The 20,710-nt window shown below is 33.8% G+C and overlaps 2 protein-coding genes across 2 annotated transcripts; both read right to left on the reverse strand.

The window, feature by feature from the left end:
* Nucleotides 1–150: 150 nt before the first annotated feature.
* Nucleotides 151–18,666, reverse strand: kdn (knockdown). Its single transcript, XM_012361648.2, has 4 exons — nt 18,526–18,666; nt 4,376–4,531; nt 2,540–3,463; nt 151–2,270 (listed from the first exon to the last, which is right to left on the reverse strand). Exons 1-4 carry the CDS (start codon nt 18,568–18,570, stop codon nt 2,004–2,006), a joined length of 1,392 nt encoding a protein of 463 aa, XP_012217071.1. The 5' UTR covers nt 18,571–18,666; the 3' UTR covers nt 151–2,003.
* On the reverse strand, nt 18,526–20,611 carry LOC105668934 (methylenetetrahydrofolate reductase (NADPH)). The gene is made up of 4 exons (XM_012361635.2): nt 20,047–20,611; nt 19,622–19,782; nt 19,226–19,548; nt 18,526–19,147 (listed from the first exon to the last, which is right to left on the reverse strand). The coding sequence occupies exons 1-4, from the start codon at nt 20,285–20,287 to the stop codon at nt 19,087–19,089; spliced, it is 786 nt and encodes a 261-aa protein (XP_012217058.2). The 5' UTR covers nt 20,288–20,611; the 3' UTR covers nt 18,526–19,086.
* Nucleotides 20,612–20,710: the final 99 nt, after the last annotated feature.

The raw sequence follows: 20,710 nt of genomic DNA on the forward strand, positions 1-20,710 counted from the left end.
TTTTATCAATAAAGAGGAAATCTAACATTAACATGCAAATTAATAAAAAGAATTGGATTCCTTTAAATCGAGCATTTTTAGCGTTGACTAATACATTTTCTGTGAATCCTACGACATTACGTGGCACGAAGGAAGAGTGATTCCAGCCGGTTATCTGTAATTTTCCATTTATTTTCGCGTTTGTTATAAATAAAGTGTGCACACATTCATTCATTCTCGTAACAGTGACTTCATCACTGGTCATACTCCTTAATTTTACGCATGAACCGCGGCGACTCGCTACGATCGAGTACGATTAGGTAACCGTGTCGGCCGTCCGTCCGACAGGGCTGTACCCGCTATTTTTAAGTGCTTATTGATCACTCTGCATCATTGCTCGCTCTTAAGTATTCCGCAACTACAGCGACACTTTCGCCGTTCTAAGAATAATTAATTATGGGCTTCCTGAGGGAGATGGTACAGTAAACTAGCGGCCAGAGAACTTGTGCCTCAACTAAGTAGCACCGCATGCTCGCGCTTAGCGTACTGATGCCAACTATTGTCTTGAAATCTCTATTCTCTATTCGTGAAAATTTGACAGCGCTTCCGTCATTCGACAATTGATCGTTTTCAAGAAATCTACCTGATTATAAAAAAAAAAAATCTGTGATGCTTTTCTCAGGGCAGTGTATTTCTCGAATGTCGAGGCAAGACAATAATAACATTATAAGATTCCTAATTTATTGATTCCTATGTAATTTTAATCGGCCTCAGACAACGCGAAAGTCACAGACACTCGAATGTCGTCTGAACGACATTTCATTGTACCGTTTTCCAGACGCTTGAGCAGATCTTGGACGTTTAACGGCGTCTGAGATTTTTACGCGATTCTACAAATCTACCGCTGAGTTAGGAGTTGCTATTTTCGCACTGCCGTTGTATCGCTGAGATTACCGCTAACACGCTGACCATCGCCGCAGACTTCGCGTTAATGCAACCGATCCTTTCTCACAATTTCCTAGCGGTAGTTAACGTGTTATTGAAGGTACGTTCCACTTGGCGATCGCAACGCTTGTGGAATCATTTTATCTTTGTTTTTCATCGAAAGTTAAAGAAAGATAGATAATGTTCACGAACGTTGCGATCGCCAAGTAGAACTCAGCCTGAGTATTGAGCGATGACTATATTTACAATAATGCCTTATCTATTTCCGATGCCTCTTTTGTATCTCGTGTTTGTGTATATGCGCGTGGCTTCAAATCCAAAAACACATGCTCTCTTTTTGACGTTTGAAACATTTAAAAATCTACTTAAACGTCTCTAAAAGAATTGTAGTATTTAAATTCCTAGAATTTATCTCTTGAATTTTTGCACTGTCTTAAGTTTCCTCGCGGATTTGGCAGTTTCCACTACTATATCAAGTTACGCTTTTGTTTGGATGCAAAAGCAACTTGAATAAAGAGTATACGTGTATACACTCTAAATGTATAAGTGTATGAACTGCACCCAATTCAACCCCTTCCCACGATCAATACTTTTTAAGTAAGCAATTTGAAACAGTTGTATTAATTATTAAGCTATGTTAACAATTATATTATTTATAATTAAAACGTTTATTTGTAATTAATTATACTTAACAGTATCGATGGTAGGAAGAGGGTTAACGAGGCGAACGTTGACGCGAACGAAGCCTCGTTGACGCGGAGGAATATTGATGTGTTTGCTCTTAATAATTCTACATTTAGATAATACATTGTTAAGACGTAATTATTTGTCGTTTCTAATACCTAGCCTTGTCTCTTTCGCGCTCTCTATCTCTCCCTCTCATTTTCTCATACTTTCGCTCTCTCCTATTCACTCAATAAGGCGTGGACTCGTTGAGGTGGTTCCGTCGGTATCAAAATGTATCGTAATCCAAGTTCTCGGTATCACTGTCGATGCCCGAACAGAGTCGAGATCGAAGCGACGAGACTTCAAGACGACAATGACAACGATTGGCGATCAGATTGACAGACGGACAATTCTTAAGCCTTGACGGCCTTCATAAGGAGATCGGTGCTGAGGGATTTAGGCCTCTCGATGGGCAGTCCTAGAGCGCGATCCCACACCAGGGAAGCGAGCACGCCCAACGCACGCGACACTCCGAACAGCACCGTGTAGTAGTTCATCTCCTTCATGCCGTAGTACTGCAGCAGCACGCCCGAATGCGCGTCCACATTCGGCCACGGATTCTTCACCTTGCCGGTCTCCAGCAGGACCGGCGGCACCACCTTGTACACTTGAGCGACCAGCTGTATAGAGAAGAAACATCGTTATCAAAATAACATAAATTTCATCTCGACGATATACGGAAAAATATACAGAAAGAGTACGTGGAATGTTTTCCTTGAAATCGCCCGATATACAATTGTAATTGAAAGTACAACGTCGAATGGAATAAAACATTTCAAGAGCAATCTTTCCGACTGTAATATTCTTAAATAAAAAAAGATATATTAAACCGATCTGTGCTTTAATTATCCTTCTCCTATTTCGTGCAAAAACTATCCAGAACATTCACCTTGAACAGCGGGTCATCCGGCAGATGTTTGAGCGCAAACTCCCTCTGGCAGGTGTACCTTGGGTCAGTCTTTCTGAGAACGGCGTGTCCGTAACCGGGCACAACCTGGCCGCTCTTCAGCGTGTTCCAGATAAATTCCTTGAGCTTGTCGTCGCTTGGGGCGTCGCCGACCTGGCCGCGCAGCTTCTCCAGCCAGACCAGCACTTCCTGATTGGCCAAACCGTGCAGCGGCCCGGCCAAACCGTTCATACCGGCGGCGAAGGACAGATACGGGTCCGACAAGGCGGATCCCACCAAGTGGGTGGTGTGCGCGGACACGTTACCTCCCTCGTGATCCGAATGGATCGTCAAGTAGAGACGCATCAGCTCGATGAACTGCGCATTGTCGTAGCCAAGCATGTTGGCGAAGTTCCAGGACCAGTCCTTACCGCTGTCCACCGAGCCCAAGCCCTTGCCGCCCTTGTAGATGTTGCGGTAAATGGTGGCGGCCACCACCGGCAGCTTGGCGATCAGATTCATCGAGTCCTCGTACACGCTTTCCCAGTACTTGCTCTTGTGCACGCCCTTGTTGTACGCCCGGACGAACTCGCTGTCGCTATTCAACAGCGTGATCGCCGCGGAGAACTGCGTCATCGGGTGCAAAGACTTGGGGAAATTGTTGAGGGCCTTGACCACGTGGTCGGGCAGGGAACTCCTGGACGCCCATTCCTGCGAGATCGCTTTCACCTGCGCGTCCGTGGGCACGTCGCCGGTGATCAGCAGCCAGAAGAGGCCCTCCGGCAGCGGCTCGGCGCCGCCGGCCGCCTTCGGTAGGAGTTTCTGACACTCGGGGATCGACTTGCCGCGGAAGCGGATACCCTCCTCCGGATCGAGCACTGAGGGCTCCCAAACGAGCCCCTTGATGCCGCGCATACCGCCGTACATCTACGAGCAGAGAAAAGTATATCAACTCTGAAGAATGAAAAGTGACTTTTATGCGTAAATATTGAATTAAACTTTCTCTCATTATGTAAAATAACTTTGTTTATCCAGAAGAATTTTAGTTATCTTCAGGTTGTTTTAATTAATGTCTAAATCACTCATTGATAAATGCAAGATCAATTCTATATATTGTATTATCGAGAACCTAGCTAAAGTATTTTCCAGTAATTAACATTAATAGCATTTTTACAGCTTAATCTATCCCAGATATTTGCAAAAAAGACGTGACAATGATATTAGCGTTAATTGATTGCGAAACAAGATTAGCTATAAATAAACATCACCCGCGACTCATCCGATGATAATTAATCACCACGCGCTGCATTCAGTCGAAAAAAATACATTGCTTAATAATGCTGAAAAAAATCGCAAATGCCGATATTAATGCCGATAGAAATTGTCAATGCATGCTACGGTTATCACGATCACATAGTAAGCACGCGGTCCCGCGATCAATGCGTGGTATTTATCAGACATATATCATCTGAGTTCCAACACAAAAAAATGACTCGTCATATCACACTGGGTCTTCCCCTTCCGTGCGAACGATCAGTCGAACGATCGTGTTCTTGAAATTCAGTAGCACAGACTTAACTATTTTTTTTATGGATTATTGCAGTTAATTATAAATATTAATTACAATTAAAGAGAACAGTGATATTTTTCTCTTAATTTTCTTATTATAAAAAATGAAAGAAACTTATAAAAGTAAAATAAAAGTCGAATCAGTTTTCAAAATAATTAAAATAATGAATAACTAAATAAGAGACAACTTTTGTAACTATCCGATTAAACTTCCGAGAATCTTATATATATATTCATTATTCAGAAAGAATATAACAATAAAATATATACCATGTCAACAGTGACTTCTCCGACTTTGGTGGATCCATGATTTTTACGGAATGCTTTCACACGTTCCTGCTCCTTGGGAATCCTGTCGATGAGAACTTTCTTAAGATCCGTCGATGCATCGGTCAACTGACGTGAGAAAACCGCCGATGTTATTTTCTGAAAGAAAGAAAAAAGTTATGTTAAAAGATTGTCGATACAAAATGCAGAACACATTAAAAATCGATTATCTCAGAAATAAAAACAAATGAGACCTGTTTAAGTATTGTTAAATAACAATTAAAACATACAATTCCAACTATAAAATTATATAATTTTTAGAGTTTTCTACACATATCTAGTATTTAATATACATAAATTTAATATTTTAGGTAGATTTTTAAAACTCTTTCTTAAATTATGTCTCAGTCTATAAATTTTTTATTTATCTTGTATTTTGACAAAATACGCCTTTCATACGCCTGACATAGAGTTATGTGAAAAATTCACGCCGGAAGACGCGCGCGCATTACGTAAAAGAGACAATTCGTTAACAATAGTACTGTCAATGGAGCACGCGAATGTTTCAGGCTCGTGCGCTAACAAATTACAAATGTCATAACTCTAAGATGACAGGAAACGATTCTTAAAAATAAGCTGTTCAAAATAAGTTGTGTAAAAACACAACTGCAATTTGTTATCGAAATTGACGTCTTATATCTTATAACAGAAGAATTTTATTTCAGATTTTATTATAATTTTTGAAAAAAAGATGCTATTCATATCTCAATACATTTTTCACGTTTCAATTTTCTCTTTATTTATTCCCGCAAAATTTGTTAAAAATTACAAATTTATGATTAATTAAAAGATAATGTTTTAATTTCTCTTTGTCATCAAATCACATAAATTGATTGCCGTAAAAAATTTTTTCGACAGAATATGATAATTACGTTTGTATGTGCGGTATGTTACTCAAGAATTATACGGGAGATTACGTTTGTGTTAAACTTCTAATCAACCTTTGTGACGGGGAAAAAAAATCGTAAATCGTATCGTAAACACGATACGCACCATCGAACGTCATGAGAACTCAGATAACAGCGAGGTCGTGTGGTCACACGTTGGAGGTCATTATCAAATGTGGAACGTGCCGCTTTCGCGGAAACGAAAAAATTTACCTTCCACGGTAACTCTCTCTCTCTCTCTCTTATCCTCTTTTATCCTCCGTAAAATATTAATTATCATTATCATTTGATCGAATGTGATAAACCTCTAATTTCAAAGTAAATACGTAAGTTTAAGTACCCTGAAGGCGGCGTAAAATTTTGGGAAGCTTTATATGAACTATTGCGCATCTCAATGCGTCAAGTATAAAAATTTGATAATAACGAATATAAATTAGTAGAGCAATGCTTCTAATAATAATACTAATATCAATAAAAGTAATTAAATACTATTAGAAATAAAAATAAATAATTTAAAAAATTGATAAAAAGAAATAAATTTATATATATATTTATTAATATAAGAAAAGAAATATGAAGACATGAATGGATATAATGTAATCGGAACGTATGGAAGCACGCGTGTTCAAGTGCTTGGACACTGGTGAGCCTCGTGACTTCGATTCCGGCATATTCACCAGATATGGAGATCCGAGATGATATGTTTTATATCTGTTTCTCCAAGTAAAGCAAAAGACGCGTGATACACTCGTCTCGGTTTTATCTACATTTCATCGGACGTCACGTAAGAATTTTTTTCAAAAAAACAAAATTTTCTCACAAAACGACAGAGCTGCTTTGACGCGTGTATATACTTGACGTATACTTTACGAACACCTGACGACACTTTGCATATAATTAACTCAAGGTGAAGCGCCAAGCGTCAAGAAGCAATGTCGAGAAGTTACGGTAAGCAATACGCTTTTTTAATTCAAAGCGCAGATTCAAAATTTTAATTAATAGTGAATGTTTCATAATTATTCTAACAGTGAATATCTTCAAGATTTTAAGAAACAATACGAAAATTTTTATATATATTACACTTTTCATAAGAGACAAATTTTTACGTAATTGTAAATAATAAATATTTCAATAATTAACAGTCTGACGGTGCTAAAGTGTCATGTAGACATAATTTCTAACAATAAGTAAAAAAATACCGATGAAGGCGAAAGTACTTGTATAAAACGTGCGATTGTTAAAATGTTAAATAAAGCATACATTTAAAAATTATTATATAATGTTAAATAACTCGGCAGAATGGTTACATTAAAAATTACATGTAAAATTTACATTGTAAATTATCGATTTTATCTTAAAAATTACCGGCTTGTTATTGAAAGTCTACGGAAGCGCAGTGTTGAAGCGCGTTTTTTCTTCCATTAGTTTTAATTTTTCTTTTTCTATAATTTTCTTTGTTATATATGTATATCTTTCACAATTGCAGTGCAATAAAACTTTAATTAAAAAATGTATAACATTGCATAACATTGAAAATTATTTGACGAGGCTCATATTTAACGTGATGAAACAAAAAAAAAAAGAAATGAGAACGCTGACGCGAAGTTATTTAGCTTAAAAAACAAGTTGGAAAGGAAATGCAAATTTACGCAAAGCGCGGAACAAAGTCAAGAAGAGAACAGAAAATAACACAATGCGAAATAGCATATTCAAATTCGTAGGAAACCGTAGATGAATTTAAATTACATTTAAATAATCGTAAGAGAAAAAAACATTCTTAAAATTGACAAAAAAGAAGCAAAGTATGCCTTTTGTCGCTTATCATCGCGGTGCACCTTTAAATTCGAGGATCTTAGTTCAAAGATCGTTCAAAGATCGTCGCGCGTTCTTATCATCCGTCCGATAACGCACGCTATCTGCAATTTTTATATAAGCACGTGGTAATGCGCACGAGGGCATGATTTAACGAAACCTGCACTCGAATGCAATCCGCGACCTTGACCTTCATACAACTCGAAAATCGATGCAACATGTCAATCGATCTATTGTATTTTTTGTCAGCTTGATTAAATTGGACCAAAATTTAATCAAGCTCGATGTAAAAAAAAGATGTAAGCAAAATGTGAAAAAAATTGTAAAAATATAATTTTTAAATAAAAATTTTTTTTTTCTTTGTGAATGTCGCATAATTTGGTATTGTAATCTTTTGAAGAATAATGTATAAAGCGCGATAAATATGCAAGCAATATTTTTTCACTTTGAATGGCTAAATGAGAACATTGTTATTGATGGAAAATCTGGGAAGCGAGCCAGTGACGCGGCTAAAAATAAAAGGACTTCGACTTGTCGAGCAATTCGGGTTACCGTGCACGATGTTAACATGATAAGAGTATCGATGCCAACGTATCAGAATTTCCAATGTCCTTTTTTTTAGACACAATCATTTTTATAGCAATAGAAATATATATAAAATTATTCAAATCTCTAGAAGCATAAAAAAAAAGATAATACAGTTCTTAGTAATAAAAAATAAATAAATGATAACAATAATATAACAACTTTAATAATAATTTTTATCGTTTGTGATAAATTAGAGATAACAATCTTAATAACCTTCAAATTCCAATTTTAATCCCTTTAATCCTTAACTTGAGTATGTGTCGAAAATGTATTAATACAATTTCCTGTTTTTGTATCGCAAAAGTGCTTATCGATTAATCAAGATTCGATTTCGCTTAGATCGCGAGAGCAGCAGATTGATTGGATAACAATTATAAGATCCTCGGTCTTCAAGGGTCAATCATGCTCATAGTAAATGTGATTTAAAATGCGCAATTGACCTATCGACCTGGTGACAATTGTAATCATTTTAGAAGCGGCACTTTAGTTTGCGACACTTAAGTATGTGAGTATAAAAATGTCTAAAAAAATAATACATTTATTAATTTCATGCTAATAGAATAGAAAGCCAAGCTCCACCTATTTATTTAATAATGGAATTTAATTAATATTTTATTTTGTAATCGTATTATCATTTTATTTTGTTATTATGGGTTTCATATTCATTTATGTCATTTAATTATTTTTTTATTGACCACTAATGACAGAAAATATTTCATATCGAAGCTCGCTAATCAGTTCAATTTGATAACGAAGCATGCGTTAAGCGAAATGCGAGCGGCATCACTCTCGGTATGCAACGCGAGATTCATATCGTGTTAAATACGAACTACGGGTATGATATCAATGTTTATCACGTGGGAAGCAATCGCGAATAAACGCGAGCTAAATTTCGTGTTGCACACAGTTTGTGTTTCGATAACAGCCTGTAGCACGTATAAAAAATAATTTAGAAATCTATAAGAATAATACTAAGATTTAATAAATAATTTCTCTCCAATATACAGCCTTTTGCAGAAAATATCGCACGACATAATATAGAAAAATTCAAAAAGATGTATTGGCTAGACTCGAATGATAGCGGCTGATAAGATTTTTAATGAATCTGGATCTTCATGGCGCGTGATATCCAAGTTTAATAGAGCGGAGGCAAAGTTCATTATGTAACTTCTTGAGTGCAAATTATATGGTCATGTAATTATAAAATCATATGGAGTGCATCTTTTTGTAATTAATAATTTGTTTATTAAAATCATCTTTTAAGTCTCCAAATTCATATCAATTTTTTTATTGCACTCTCTATGCACAACATATAACATGAAAATATAATCTACATCGCGTTTAAAAAATAAACGGTGTGTATTAAAATATATTAAAATAATATCAATTACTAAATTAATAATATAATATAATAGTATTAATTATTATTTTCCTTCAATTTTATGCTTTTCGGTTATCAAGCCCGTAGTAACTTATCAAAAAAATCGCACATTAAAACACTTCATTACACTGCTCAGTAAATCACATTCTAATGTTTTAATTATATGTAAATATATCTCTTATAATAAATGTAAACCTTCACCTCAATCGTCTGTCGGAAGCCGGATGATAAGAATTGCACTCTCGCATACACATGTAAATGCTCTGTGATCGCGTTATCATGTCGCCAACATATAGCGAAAATAATTTCACAGTTTTCCCTTTTCATACATATTGATCGGTGAAGAAATTATGAAAATTAATATTCCAAAAGTCTAGCACTAAACCGTCTAAAAAGAGACAAAGCTTTTCATGTGAAAACAATTCTACGAGCGATATAGATTTTGCATGCTTGAGAGTTCCATAATTTTCCAAGCGTTGCCAAATAAATTTTTATATATAGGTTTAAAATAAATTTGTTCATTGCATAATCTTCCTAATGTTTTCTACTCAAATTTATAGAAAAAGAATTTAGGACCACTTAAGCTTCAAACATTAAATTTGACAAAATACTAAAAGCAATTAAAAACAAATTCTCGAAAAAATATATTTAACAAAAATGTTTGAAGTCTCAATAAAATTCTCTAAGAATTCCAGATTTTCCAAGTTTTTCTCAACAATAAACACTCGTAGGAATAACGTGCATAAAGTTCTCTTTTTTCATTTATTACGTCAGTAGGCGTAATTACATCGCTACAGATCGTAGTGGTGATTGTGTTGGCTGCCAATGATAAATCACATAACGCACATATCGATGACGAAACGATCGCCGCGGGCAGATTTTCCAGTCGACTGCGCTCTTTATCGTCGGGAAAGGCGACGGATCATCGTCCGGCATATATTAGCTGATACATCGACACATTTGACGTCATTTTAAGCCGTTACTTCTTACACCGTGACTCATGATTAATTTCTTTCGCGCGCATAAAACGCATCCGATCGTAAAAGTCTTATTGTCGTCATGAAACAAGAGGGAGCGCTATCGTCAGATAAAGAATATTCACTGATTCGCTGATTGCGAGTATTCCATGACCTTATAACACACTTTTTGCAAGAACAAAATTGTTCGTTTTAAGTTAAAATCAAGCATGATTAAAATAATACATAAAAGGCAATCTGTTTAAAATTATTATCATTATCATTATATTTGACTATAAAATAATGGTAGCTTAATAATGCTTCGTTGATAGCATAAGCTATTAAATTAAAAAATTCATAATTTGTTAATATTTCTTTTCCGTAATTGTCAGTTATTAAAAAAAACATAACATTCTTGCTCTATTAAGTATTGTCATTATGTAACAGAATTTGCAATTGTGCACGTCAATTCAGTTATACAAACCACCATGAAGCGCGATTCAATTAGCGGAAAATGCACTACCCTCGCGGTAATCGATATATCGCTCTTTTCACGAGAACGTATCCCGCTATTTCGGGATTAATCGACCATCGCGTTCGCTGCATTCTTTATGAAAGCTATGCGATTCGGTCTGTTTGCTCGACTAACAGTCGATTGCTCCGTTTTTCCTCGTCAACCCTCTCGTCGTATATTAAATTATTCCTTCGAGGTCACCGATAAATGAGGTAAATATATCTGAATTGCGACATGCGTTTTATCTAACAATAAATTAGCATTCGTTAGCAATAACACGTTTCAAATAAGCACATTTTTGTGTAGCCGTGTATGTTCAAGTGTAATAAAAGAAGTAATAATACAGCATGAGATAAATGTGTATGAGTTAAAATGCACATAATTAAAATCTTGAAAAAAGTTCCTAAAAATATTATACAATAAAATAAATTTCCCACGCATAAAATTTCTAGAGTCGAATTTCAAAGTAAAATTAAGCTTTTTTTCATGTAAATTTAAAGTAAATTTGCTTATTGTGTGAACTTTTTAATGTTTCTTATTTATATTCATTAAAACAAATTAAGAATCATTCAAGCTTGAAATGTTAAATTTAAGAAAGCAATAAAAAGAACTGAAAAAAGTCGATTAAAAAATAAAAGTTAAATTATCAAAGAGAGATATTTTCAGTAAAAGTTCACGAGTCTTAATAAAATCCTCTAAACATTTCGTTTTTTTTTTTTTTTTTTTTTTTCTTTTTTTTCTTTTTTTTCTTTTGGTAAAAAAAATGAGTAGTTTTTTCAGGTAGTAAACCTTGTAGCATATTCAGTATGATAATATTAACACACACACACGTAAAAATATGAACTTTTACAAATTTACATATATTGCGATAACTTCATTTAAATTAAAAAAAAAATAAAAATCTTAAATATTAAAAAAATATTAAATATTAAAAATATTAAAAATGTTCTTTATATTAAAAATTAGTACTAAACATTCTAATTGATTCCTTTTATTTAAAAACTATATTAGCGAGTATTTCCGCTCCACACTGCGCATGAAACCTAAAAGCCAAGCACCGAATTGAGAAATGGAATCATCATTTAAGATGATCACTTAACCGGTTACGACATACATTCGTACGAAAAGATCGCGCCAGAAACAAAAGTGGAAGAATCGAGGCAATCTTAACCGGTCTACCAAACAAGGTCATAAATCCTTTCTCTATTGAGGTTTGAATTCTTTCTCTTCGTCAAAACTCGGTGACCCGCATAATACGACGCAAGAGCTCCTTTGTTTTAAAAACAATCGTGTCTTTAATTATTAAAAAATAAACAAATTAAAACAAAAAATAAGTAAACAAGAAAATGCTAACAATCAAGTAAGCGTCTAAATTTTTGAAAAATTTTATGTAATTAAAAATTAATAAAACTAATCACAAATTTTTGTTTTGTTGTCTTGTGATGCATGTGAAAAATATGAAAATCGTTGACGTAAAACAAAAAAATCATTCTCGCGTTAATTCACTTTGAAGGTTCGATCTTTGATAAAAGGCGATTATCTGTGTCTACAATCGTTTCTTTGGCGATTGTGAACAAATACTAGTTTGTCCCGTAAAAAAGCTCTTTCCACACTGCACCATCGAATCCACTGGCTCGGATTCGTGGCCTTTCTATCGTGTTGAACGGTTTCTATCTTCCCCGTTCTTAGAATCGCATTCTAGGTCGCATGATAGCAACGTAATAGAATTCTCAACGCGAAACAAATTATTATATCTGCTCGCAATCAGTTTAATCTCCTCGTGCTTGATCTACAAAATTGCCCAGACACGTAATTCACTTATGACGCGTCAACATTGTTTCTACATTTTATACGAACTAAATTATTTTATTCCAACAAAAAATTTTCCTTATCGTGTTGTGTTATAATAGAAAAAATGTTAAATAAAAATATAATAATTCTACATTTTTATATCTGCAATAAGATAAAATTTCAATGCTAGAAATTTTGTTCTCAATGATAAGTGCAGAAGTAAGATCCAAAGATAATGAATAAATCACGCTATTGACAAAATCAATAAGATAACTGACTTGGTTAGTTAACTTTATGGAAAGAGTTCGGTACAATTGCTGTTTAATCAGATCAATAAAATATTAACGATATATTTGATTAATAATCAGCGAACCAGAGATATGATAACGCTTTCGTTATCGTCAATTACGTACTTTGCTCTCATAAAAGATACTATCAGCTGGAAATACTCTCGCCACCCTCACGATTACCTAATTGATCTCGCGCCTTATAATCAAACGGCGCTAAAGCGAGCAGCACGACGAGAAATGTTCAGGATGTCGCTCTTTATGAATTTTAAAGCGCGCGTTTCATACATCAAATAAATTGAATTTAATCTAAATTTGTATTAAATTTTCAACATTGAATTTTTGTACAAATTCTAAACTGAAAATTAAATATAAAAAAATTCTCATGGCATCGTAATCATAATATGATAGAAATTTTTAGATTACATAATATTTAACAAAAATATGTAATATTATTTGTAGAAAAGAGTAAACAATATTTTAGATTAAAATGTATAATTAAAAATTGAATATTTTAAAATATTGATGATTAATTCTTCCACCAAAAATATTTCTAATAAATATAAAAGTTTAAAACGCGTGAAATGGAAAATGTTGACAAGAAAATAAATATAGATATTTCAGAAAGACATTATTAAAAATGTTACGTAAGTGAAAATAATAAAATTAAGTAAGTAAGCAAAAAAGACACGTGAGACTGTTGGAATGTACTTTTTTATCATTTGTACAAACACATTTTGCAATATTAAGTAAGCAACGCTAAAGTAAGAGTACAATTTTGGGCGATCATCGTTAACAATCTTAAAAGCAGTAAATATAATATAAAATTTTACTTGAGAAAATATATGTTAATATTTAACCGCCTTCCAAGACCGAAGTAAGATTTTTATAACCAAATAACACCTTCAGTATTGCTGATATTTGCATTGCAATTTTATATATATATATATAAAAAAATATTAGAGTACAAAAGAAAAATATTTTTAAAATTACACAAATATACACATACGCGATTGCAACTTTATTACACAACATTAAAGTATCGACTAATTAGTAATCTTTAATTAATATGTCTCCGTTAATTCGCGACGAGGATCGACTGACCGCGATTTGCTTACAGCGCGAGTAACCCACTCTCTCTATCTCTTTCTCTCTAATGTTTTTAATTTTAAAACTATGATATAACTGAGAGCGTTCAAAATAACATTCGTGGTAGTCTCGAATTCTAATTGCTATTCGAAACACCCTGCAAAATCTCAACGTGGCAAATAAACTTCTAAAATTTTATTTAAAATAATTAAAAATCTTTTTAATTTCCTTAAAATACCAATTATCGACCTTCTTTTCAGAAAACTCAGCATTAAAAATTACCACCGAACATTATTCGTGTGTATTTGTGAGAAAATCCTTTGACATGGCTCGCCTAGAGAATAGAATGGTAATTCACAAGAGAAAAAAAGGCTGCCTTGCGAAACGTTGCGATGGTAATGAAACGTGTTTGGAGTTAGGTCAAAAGAAGAAATGACAAATACGGCTTAGAAATAAAAGAATTGCCCCTGAAATAGATTTCGTTACGCGACAGGACCGTCATGTGTCGTCGTTAGGTAACAGATGAGATGTATATACAATCGCGCGGCGAGAAAACTCCGCGACTCTGCCAAGAATCGTGATATAATAAATTCACAAATACTCTTGAGCCTCGTGATTTTTTCCACTACGTTACATTAATATAATTAGTATAATAGTTTGTGGAATTATATTGCTATAAAAATATTTCGCGATATGTGGTTTTAGGATAGTGCGATAGCAAAATATTTGATTATCGCCTAAGCGATCGCTTAGGCAGCCTTGAAATTAATCAATCGCATTGAATTTATATATATATATATATATATATATATATATATATATATATATAAATTCAATGCAATACCTACATATATGCGTTTATTTAACCGCAAGAGTTTTCCAACTATTATGTGGTATACAAGTAAAATAATCAACATATGGCTTAATTACATGGCTTATCTACTAGTAGATATTTAGCGATATATATTTTAAAATGCTTCTATTTTAAAAGAAGATACGATTCGTTAAAAATTTCTAAAACAAACGATGAAGATTTATTTTGTGTTTGGACGTAAGTTCAAATAAAATCTACTTCGCTTTTTGAATTTTTTAAATGTTTAGTTATAAATATTAAAAGGTTGTAACATAATGACACGATTTTGTTACAAATTTATGAAGCAAAGCTGCTTGAAATTTATTTAAAAAATTTCCATTTCAATGACATAAAAGTCTTCATTATTTCGAAAAAAGATCTATCGAACAACTTGACCTAATTAGCCAACCAGATGACACAACGCGACCGATAGAACTGATCAAATCGATACGGAGCCAGGCCACGGGCGGTTTTTTGACCTCGAATCATCGCTAAAATTAACCAAGTCTTACAAAACTCAATGAATAGTCTGTGCCGATGAGACGACGGGGTTCCTACTATCTACATGCTTATACAGGCCACGTGCGAATAATATATATGCGATATGCATATAACAAGGTGTTGTATAGTGACTCGCTGACATTATTTTCTCATTATGCACACGAGACAGACAAAAAAACTCGTTTTTCAACAAAGTAGGAAGCTATAAATTTGTATCTTGCATTATATTACATCGTAGAAATTAAAAATTTATGAAATAAATAATATTAATACACAAAAAAAAAGAAAATGTTAATAAAATTTCTCAACGATTATGGCTTTATTACTAAATTATTTAATGCGCGGTATTACACGATTGCGAAAAGTATCACCACTTTAAAATTATTAATTCGTAAGATTACTTTTATTGATCCTAATTCTAGAGTCGTTGTATAAAATGAAAAAGGCGACAGAGCGTCTTCTGTTCTCTAAAATGTGTTGCAACGTGTTCACCGTACGCGTGCGCGCCGTGACGCGAATTCTCATGAAATATATTTTCTACAATACAGATATCAATTAAAAAATGTTTTAAACATTTCGCATGCTTCAAATGCATTCGCGATTTCTAATAATATTTTGATAAATTGAATTATACACGAAACTACAGAATTAAATTTCGCGTAATTTAAGATTTACGATATTTATTATAAATCTCAGAGACTCAGTAAATCTGAGAGACTCGGTACTATAATTATTTAAACATTTGCATAAATCGATTTAGCAGCACGTCACGCGCATTATTAGAACAAACGTGCAGCCGACACACGTTGCATAATCACGCATAGAAATGATTTTCCTCATGTTCTGATAAAAACTCAATTAATCGTAAAAACGACTTGGACTTGAGCTCTCTACGAAATTCTACGATGCGGTTAGTTAAAGGGAAAAAAAGTCTGACGTGTTCTATCATGAATATGTCCTATCACTGTGTATAAATCAGTTTCGCACAGTCATGCGACATGTAACACACGTGTACGGGCAAGGATTCAGAGCAAATACACAGCCAACGCGCATTGCATAATCACGCATAGAAATGATTTTTTTTCGCATTCTGATAAAAACTCAATTAATGAGTGGTATGCAATGAAGAAGACATCATCGGCTCGACATTCTTTTATGTAATTTTTATTCCTAGCACGAGAACTTAATTACAATAAGCAAGTTTAAGTTTTTTTTTTTTCAATTATTTCAATTACTTCGTTAATATCTGTACTAGTTTTTTCTTATTAATATCTGCGCTCTTCTCTGTTGTGAGTGCATCGATAATTTAACGTGAAAAAATAATAAATTATAATTTATAGAAAAAATATGGTGCTTGACATGCATACTTTTGATAATGAGTGATCGACTTGCATCAACAAAGTTGACGTCATTTCGTTCAAACAATCATTATGTAAGAACTCTAATTAAGCGTTAATTCTGAAAGGCGAGTACACAGGTGTATCTTTGTAGACAGGTTTAATGCAAATAGCATGAGATTGCTCCTACGTAATCTCTAAAACGAGTCAGGTGTTAGCAAATATATAACAGTATAGAATTTTTAAATACAAATATCTTGTCGTAAATTGCCTATTAACGGGGCACTAATTTCCCACAATGCACAAAAAAATATATTGATATTATAAATATCATAAAATATATTACTGGTGCATGTAAAATAAATTATAGCAAATTGAGATAAAATCCAATATTGCATTTTAATTCTTAGTACAATTTTATTTAACGTTTGTTGACATTGTCGGATGCACTGATTGGCTCCTAGTGCTTATACGATTTTCCGCACGACAAATTTGGTCGTAACATATGTAATACTGCACGTTCATGTTTGTCGTACGAAGTCGTATCAGTTCCGACTTTATTTCGACAAAAGTCCAACTGAAGCTCCCCGCCTTGCTGTTATCGACAGCCAATCGACAGTACGTCCAACAACGTTCGACAAACTAAAATTGTATACTTATAAATATTACAATATTTCAAAACGAACGGAACGTAAGGAATTTCTTGTGAAATAATCAATAAGCAAGGATATCGATTGAGATATTTACCAGAAAATAAGAACCTAATCATCTTGCCATCATAAATAAGTCTGAGCTGTTCTTGGCAAAAACAAGTCGATCTCGGGAAGTTCCCGGATTAGTTCGACGTGGCCGTACTTCCTCGCGGTTTCGCGCGACCGAATGCACCGCTGGAACTTCGTGCAGACGCGTGGCATCGATTCCCGCGAATCGATCCACTCAAATGTTCCAAGGCGCAAGAACCTTGCACGCGATCCTTATGTAATTCTCTACAGCCCCGAACTTGCAACCTTGATCTTAACTTTCGGAATCTTCAATCGATCTTAGAATAATTAAAAGATTTGAGAAAACGCTATATAACTTGAGCTCCAGTTTTTTAGAACAACAGATGTATGAGAATCCGATAATTAGCATAAATTTTCTAAGACCATTATGATATAATCAATAATATATTTAATCAGGTCCCTTCCGGTTGCATTTATAAATTAAAATCAAGCATACGCTCTCATGTACGATTATTGTATATATGTATATATTTTTTATTGCTGTATATATTAAATTTCAACACATATATATTGCTGTTGGATTTCGATTCTTTTTATAAAACACAACCACGAATCTATTCATAATAACCATTTCAATAACACACTTCTACAAGGTCATATCATCCACACATACACACACACACACACACACACACATGCATAGTGTCATGTACAGTATGTTTTATCGTTCTGCAGTTGTACATCTTCAAATGTAATCAGAGACGTAAAATATGATACAGGATGATAGAACTAAAGTTACTTTACAATGAATTACATTCTGAAGATGTACAACATCGAAAAAACCTAGCAGTTATATGACACATCATACACGCACACATTGAATCGCTCCTCATTCTCACAAAAACGAGGCCTGCGATCCCTACCTACAATGAAGATCCTATTCGTAATACACAATGAGAAACACTCACACAGGCATGCGCATCCTGCACACTTATCAGTTCACATTCATTGCTCAAACCCATTTTACTTTTCCAAAACCACCATTTTGCAATAAGCGAGAAATCTCGGCCGTTCGATCGTCTGTTCATGGACAAATTTGGAAGCCTATCGGTCGCTCATGCTCGCGTATGAGAGGGTTTCCACCACGAGCCGGTCGATAAAACGCCGCAGCCAACCGCCCGCGACAATAAAATCCGTCATCGTTGGCGTTTTCGCTTACGGAGACAAAATCTTAATATTACGAATTTCGGACACGCTCAATTTTCATCTTCGTTATTCAAATTGCGAATCGCGAATCGAACATTTCGATTGATAATTTGAAAAATAAATGATGCGAATCTTGTTACTTCGTAAGAGAAAAATAGAGACGACTCACCTGAAACTCGAGGCAGCGTTTCGGGGTGAAGCGGAAGAGCGCCATGCTGTCTTGAGTGCGTTAATCCTGCGCGGGGGTTTCGTCCCTCAAACTGACAGACTCACGATTGTCTGACTAGTCAACCAACACTACACCTGCGGCGTTCCAACCTCGACTGAACTCGACTAACTTCGGCCGCGCTACTTTCATTACTACACCGTCTGCACCTTAGCGCGCGCATGCGCTGGTTGCGCGCACTTTCGTGGCGCCTACTAGTGTCCAGTCACGGTATTATTTTTACAGAGACGTATTATGAACATATGACACCCCAAAATTTTATATCTAATGTAGGCCTTTTTAATTATTGATTAATTAAGTTTATCTGCAACAATTTTGTAAAAAATATTAAAATTATTAGTATACTATAAAATTAAAATATCGATTTAACAAACTATAGTACATAAATAATTAAGTAAAACACAGACATGTTGCTTTTGTTTTGTACAAAATTGATTTGGATAATCATCTTTTGCATTTAATTTAGAATAATGCTGAAATATAAATCAAATATCATTATATTTATTACAGATCCTCAGTTTTAAGAAATTCCATACGCTTGCATATTTCTGCCACCAACGGCAATCTAGAAATATATAATACATCTACATATCTCTTACTTTTATAAATTTAATATTACTTGTATATGATTATAATATTTTACCTATTTAACGTAAATAGATGAAAACCACATGTAGTCCCACTTCTAATTATGTCTGTTATTATCTGCATTGTTAAATCAATTGCGAATTTTTTCACTGCTTGATTATCATCCTTTATTTGTGTCAAATCATCTTTTATTTTGATCGGAATCTCAAGCTTACAAATGTGAACCAATTTCTCGTAACTCTTAAAGCTTGTTGGTATAAAAATTCCGGAAATGATTGGAATCCGAATTCCCATCTTTCGACAATCTCTGACGAAGTCTATAAAGACTTGAGATTCAAAACATATTTGTGTTATAATAAAATCTGCACCTGCTTCTACCTACAAATTTATAATTAGAATGTGTGCTCGAGAACAAAATTTATTATTAACTATGCCTGCAAAATATAGGTACTTTTGTTTGTAGATAATACAAATCGAGTTTCTTTGAAACCGATTTTGGATGCATTTGAGGATAACCCGCTACACATATGCAAAATATAGCGCCAAATTGCTCTCTAATAAAAGTGACTAAATCCGCCGCATATTTGAAATCACCATCTTCGGATAACGAATCTGCAACTCAGCCAGAAACATTTTTTTTTCAACATAACACTCGAGAAATCGATCAAACAGATAAAATCAAGCTTTAAAGATACACTTTATCACAAATTGCGATTATTTAATGTACTAAGATATAAAAGATATAAATGTTTCAATAAATACAAAACGTATATTATAACGCATTTCAAAAAATAAAGATATTTTCAAATTCAAAATATATTTTATATTTTAGATTCCTTCAACGAAACCTGACAAAATTAACAATAAAAAAATTACCTCCTTGTAGTGCAAATATATTAACTATTCCTGAAGCAAGGGCTTTCTTTAAAATATAGATAACTTCTTCACGCTTTAAACCTTTAACTGCTAGATGCAAAAGAGTATTAGGTGGTAATAAATTCTCTGCCAGATCCAAAGGCAAATAACTATTATTACTGGAAGCTGCTTTGTTGTGCCACGTTAAGGCATAAAAAAGAGGTGAAAATTTATCCATGTCTCTGAGAAGTCTAAATATCATATATTTTTAAAGATGTATTGTGTGTGTGTGTGTGTGTGTGTGTGTGTGTGTGTGTGTGTGTGTGTGTGTGTGTGTGTGTGTGTGTGTGTGTGTGTGTGTGTGTGTGTGTGTGTGTGTGTGTGTGTGTGTGTGTGTGTGTGTGTGTGTGTGTGTTGTCTTATAGTTATTTTTTATTGAGAAATAAAACTTATTTCATATCTAAAAAATCCAATAATCTCAATAAAGTATCAAACAATAAAAAATTTATATTGAGATTCTTATATTAAAAAAAGGTTTACTTCTTGTATATTACAGTAATTAATTTAATTAAGAGTTACTCTGATTATCACGTTATTTGTAAAAATTGAAAAAATTGGAAAAAAGCTCAATTTCTCTTATTACAAACCTTTGGTAAAATAAACTAGGCATCTTCACAGAAACAAT

The sequence above is a fragment of the Linepithema humile genome, chromosome 1, assembly GCF_040581485.1.
Source record: "Linepithema humile isolate Giens D197 chromosome 1, Lhum_UNIL_v1.0, whole genome shotgun sequence".
In the NCBI taxonomy this organism is placed as follows: Eukaryota; Metazoa; Arthropoda; class Insecta; order Hymenoptera; family Formicidae; genus Linepithema; species Linepithema humile.

Coding starts and splice junctions, on each gene's coding strand:
- LOC105668934 (XM_012361635.2), bottom strand. CDS start 20,287: ATGATATTTAGACTTCTCAGAGACATGGATAAATTTTCACCTCTTTTT. Junction 19,783..20,046: donor TATATTTGCACTACAAGGAG/GTAATTTTTTTA, acceptor GCTGAGTTGCAG/ATTCGTTATCCGAAGATGGT. Junction 19,549..19,621: donor TGTATTATCTACAAACAAAA/GTACCTATATTT, acceptor ATAAATTTGTAG/GTAGAAGCAGGTGCAGATTT.
- kdn (XM_012361648.2), bottom strand. CDS start 18,570: ATGGCGCTCTTCCGCTTCACCCCGAAACGCTGCCTCGAGTTTCAG. Junction 4,532..18,525: donor AACGCTGCCTCGAGTTTCAG/GTGAGTCGTCTC, acceptor TCTTTCTTTCAG/AAAATAACATCGGCGGTTTT. Junction 3,464..4,375: donor GAGAAGTCACTGTTGACATG/GTATATATTTTA, acceptor CTCTGCTCGTAG/ATGTACGGCGGTATGCGCGG.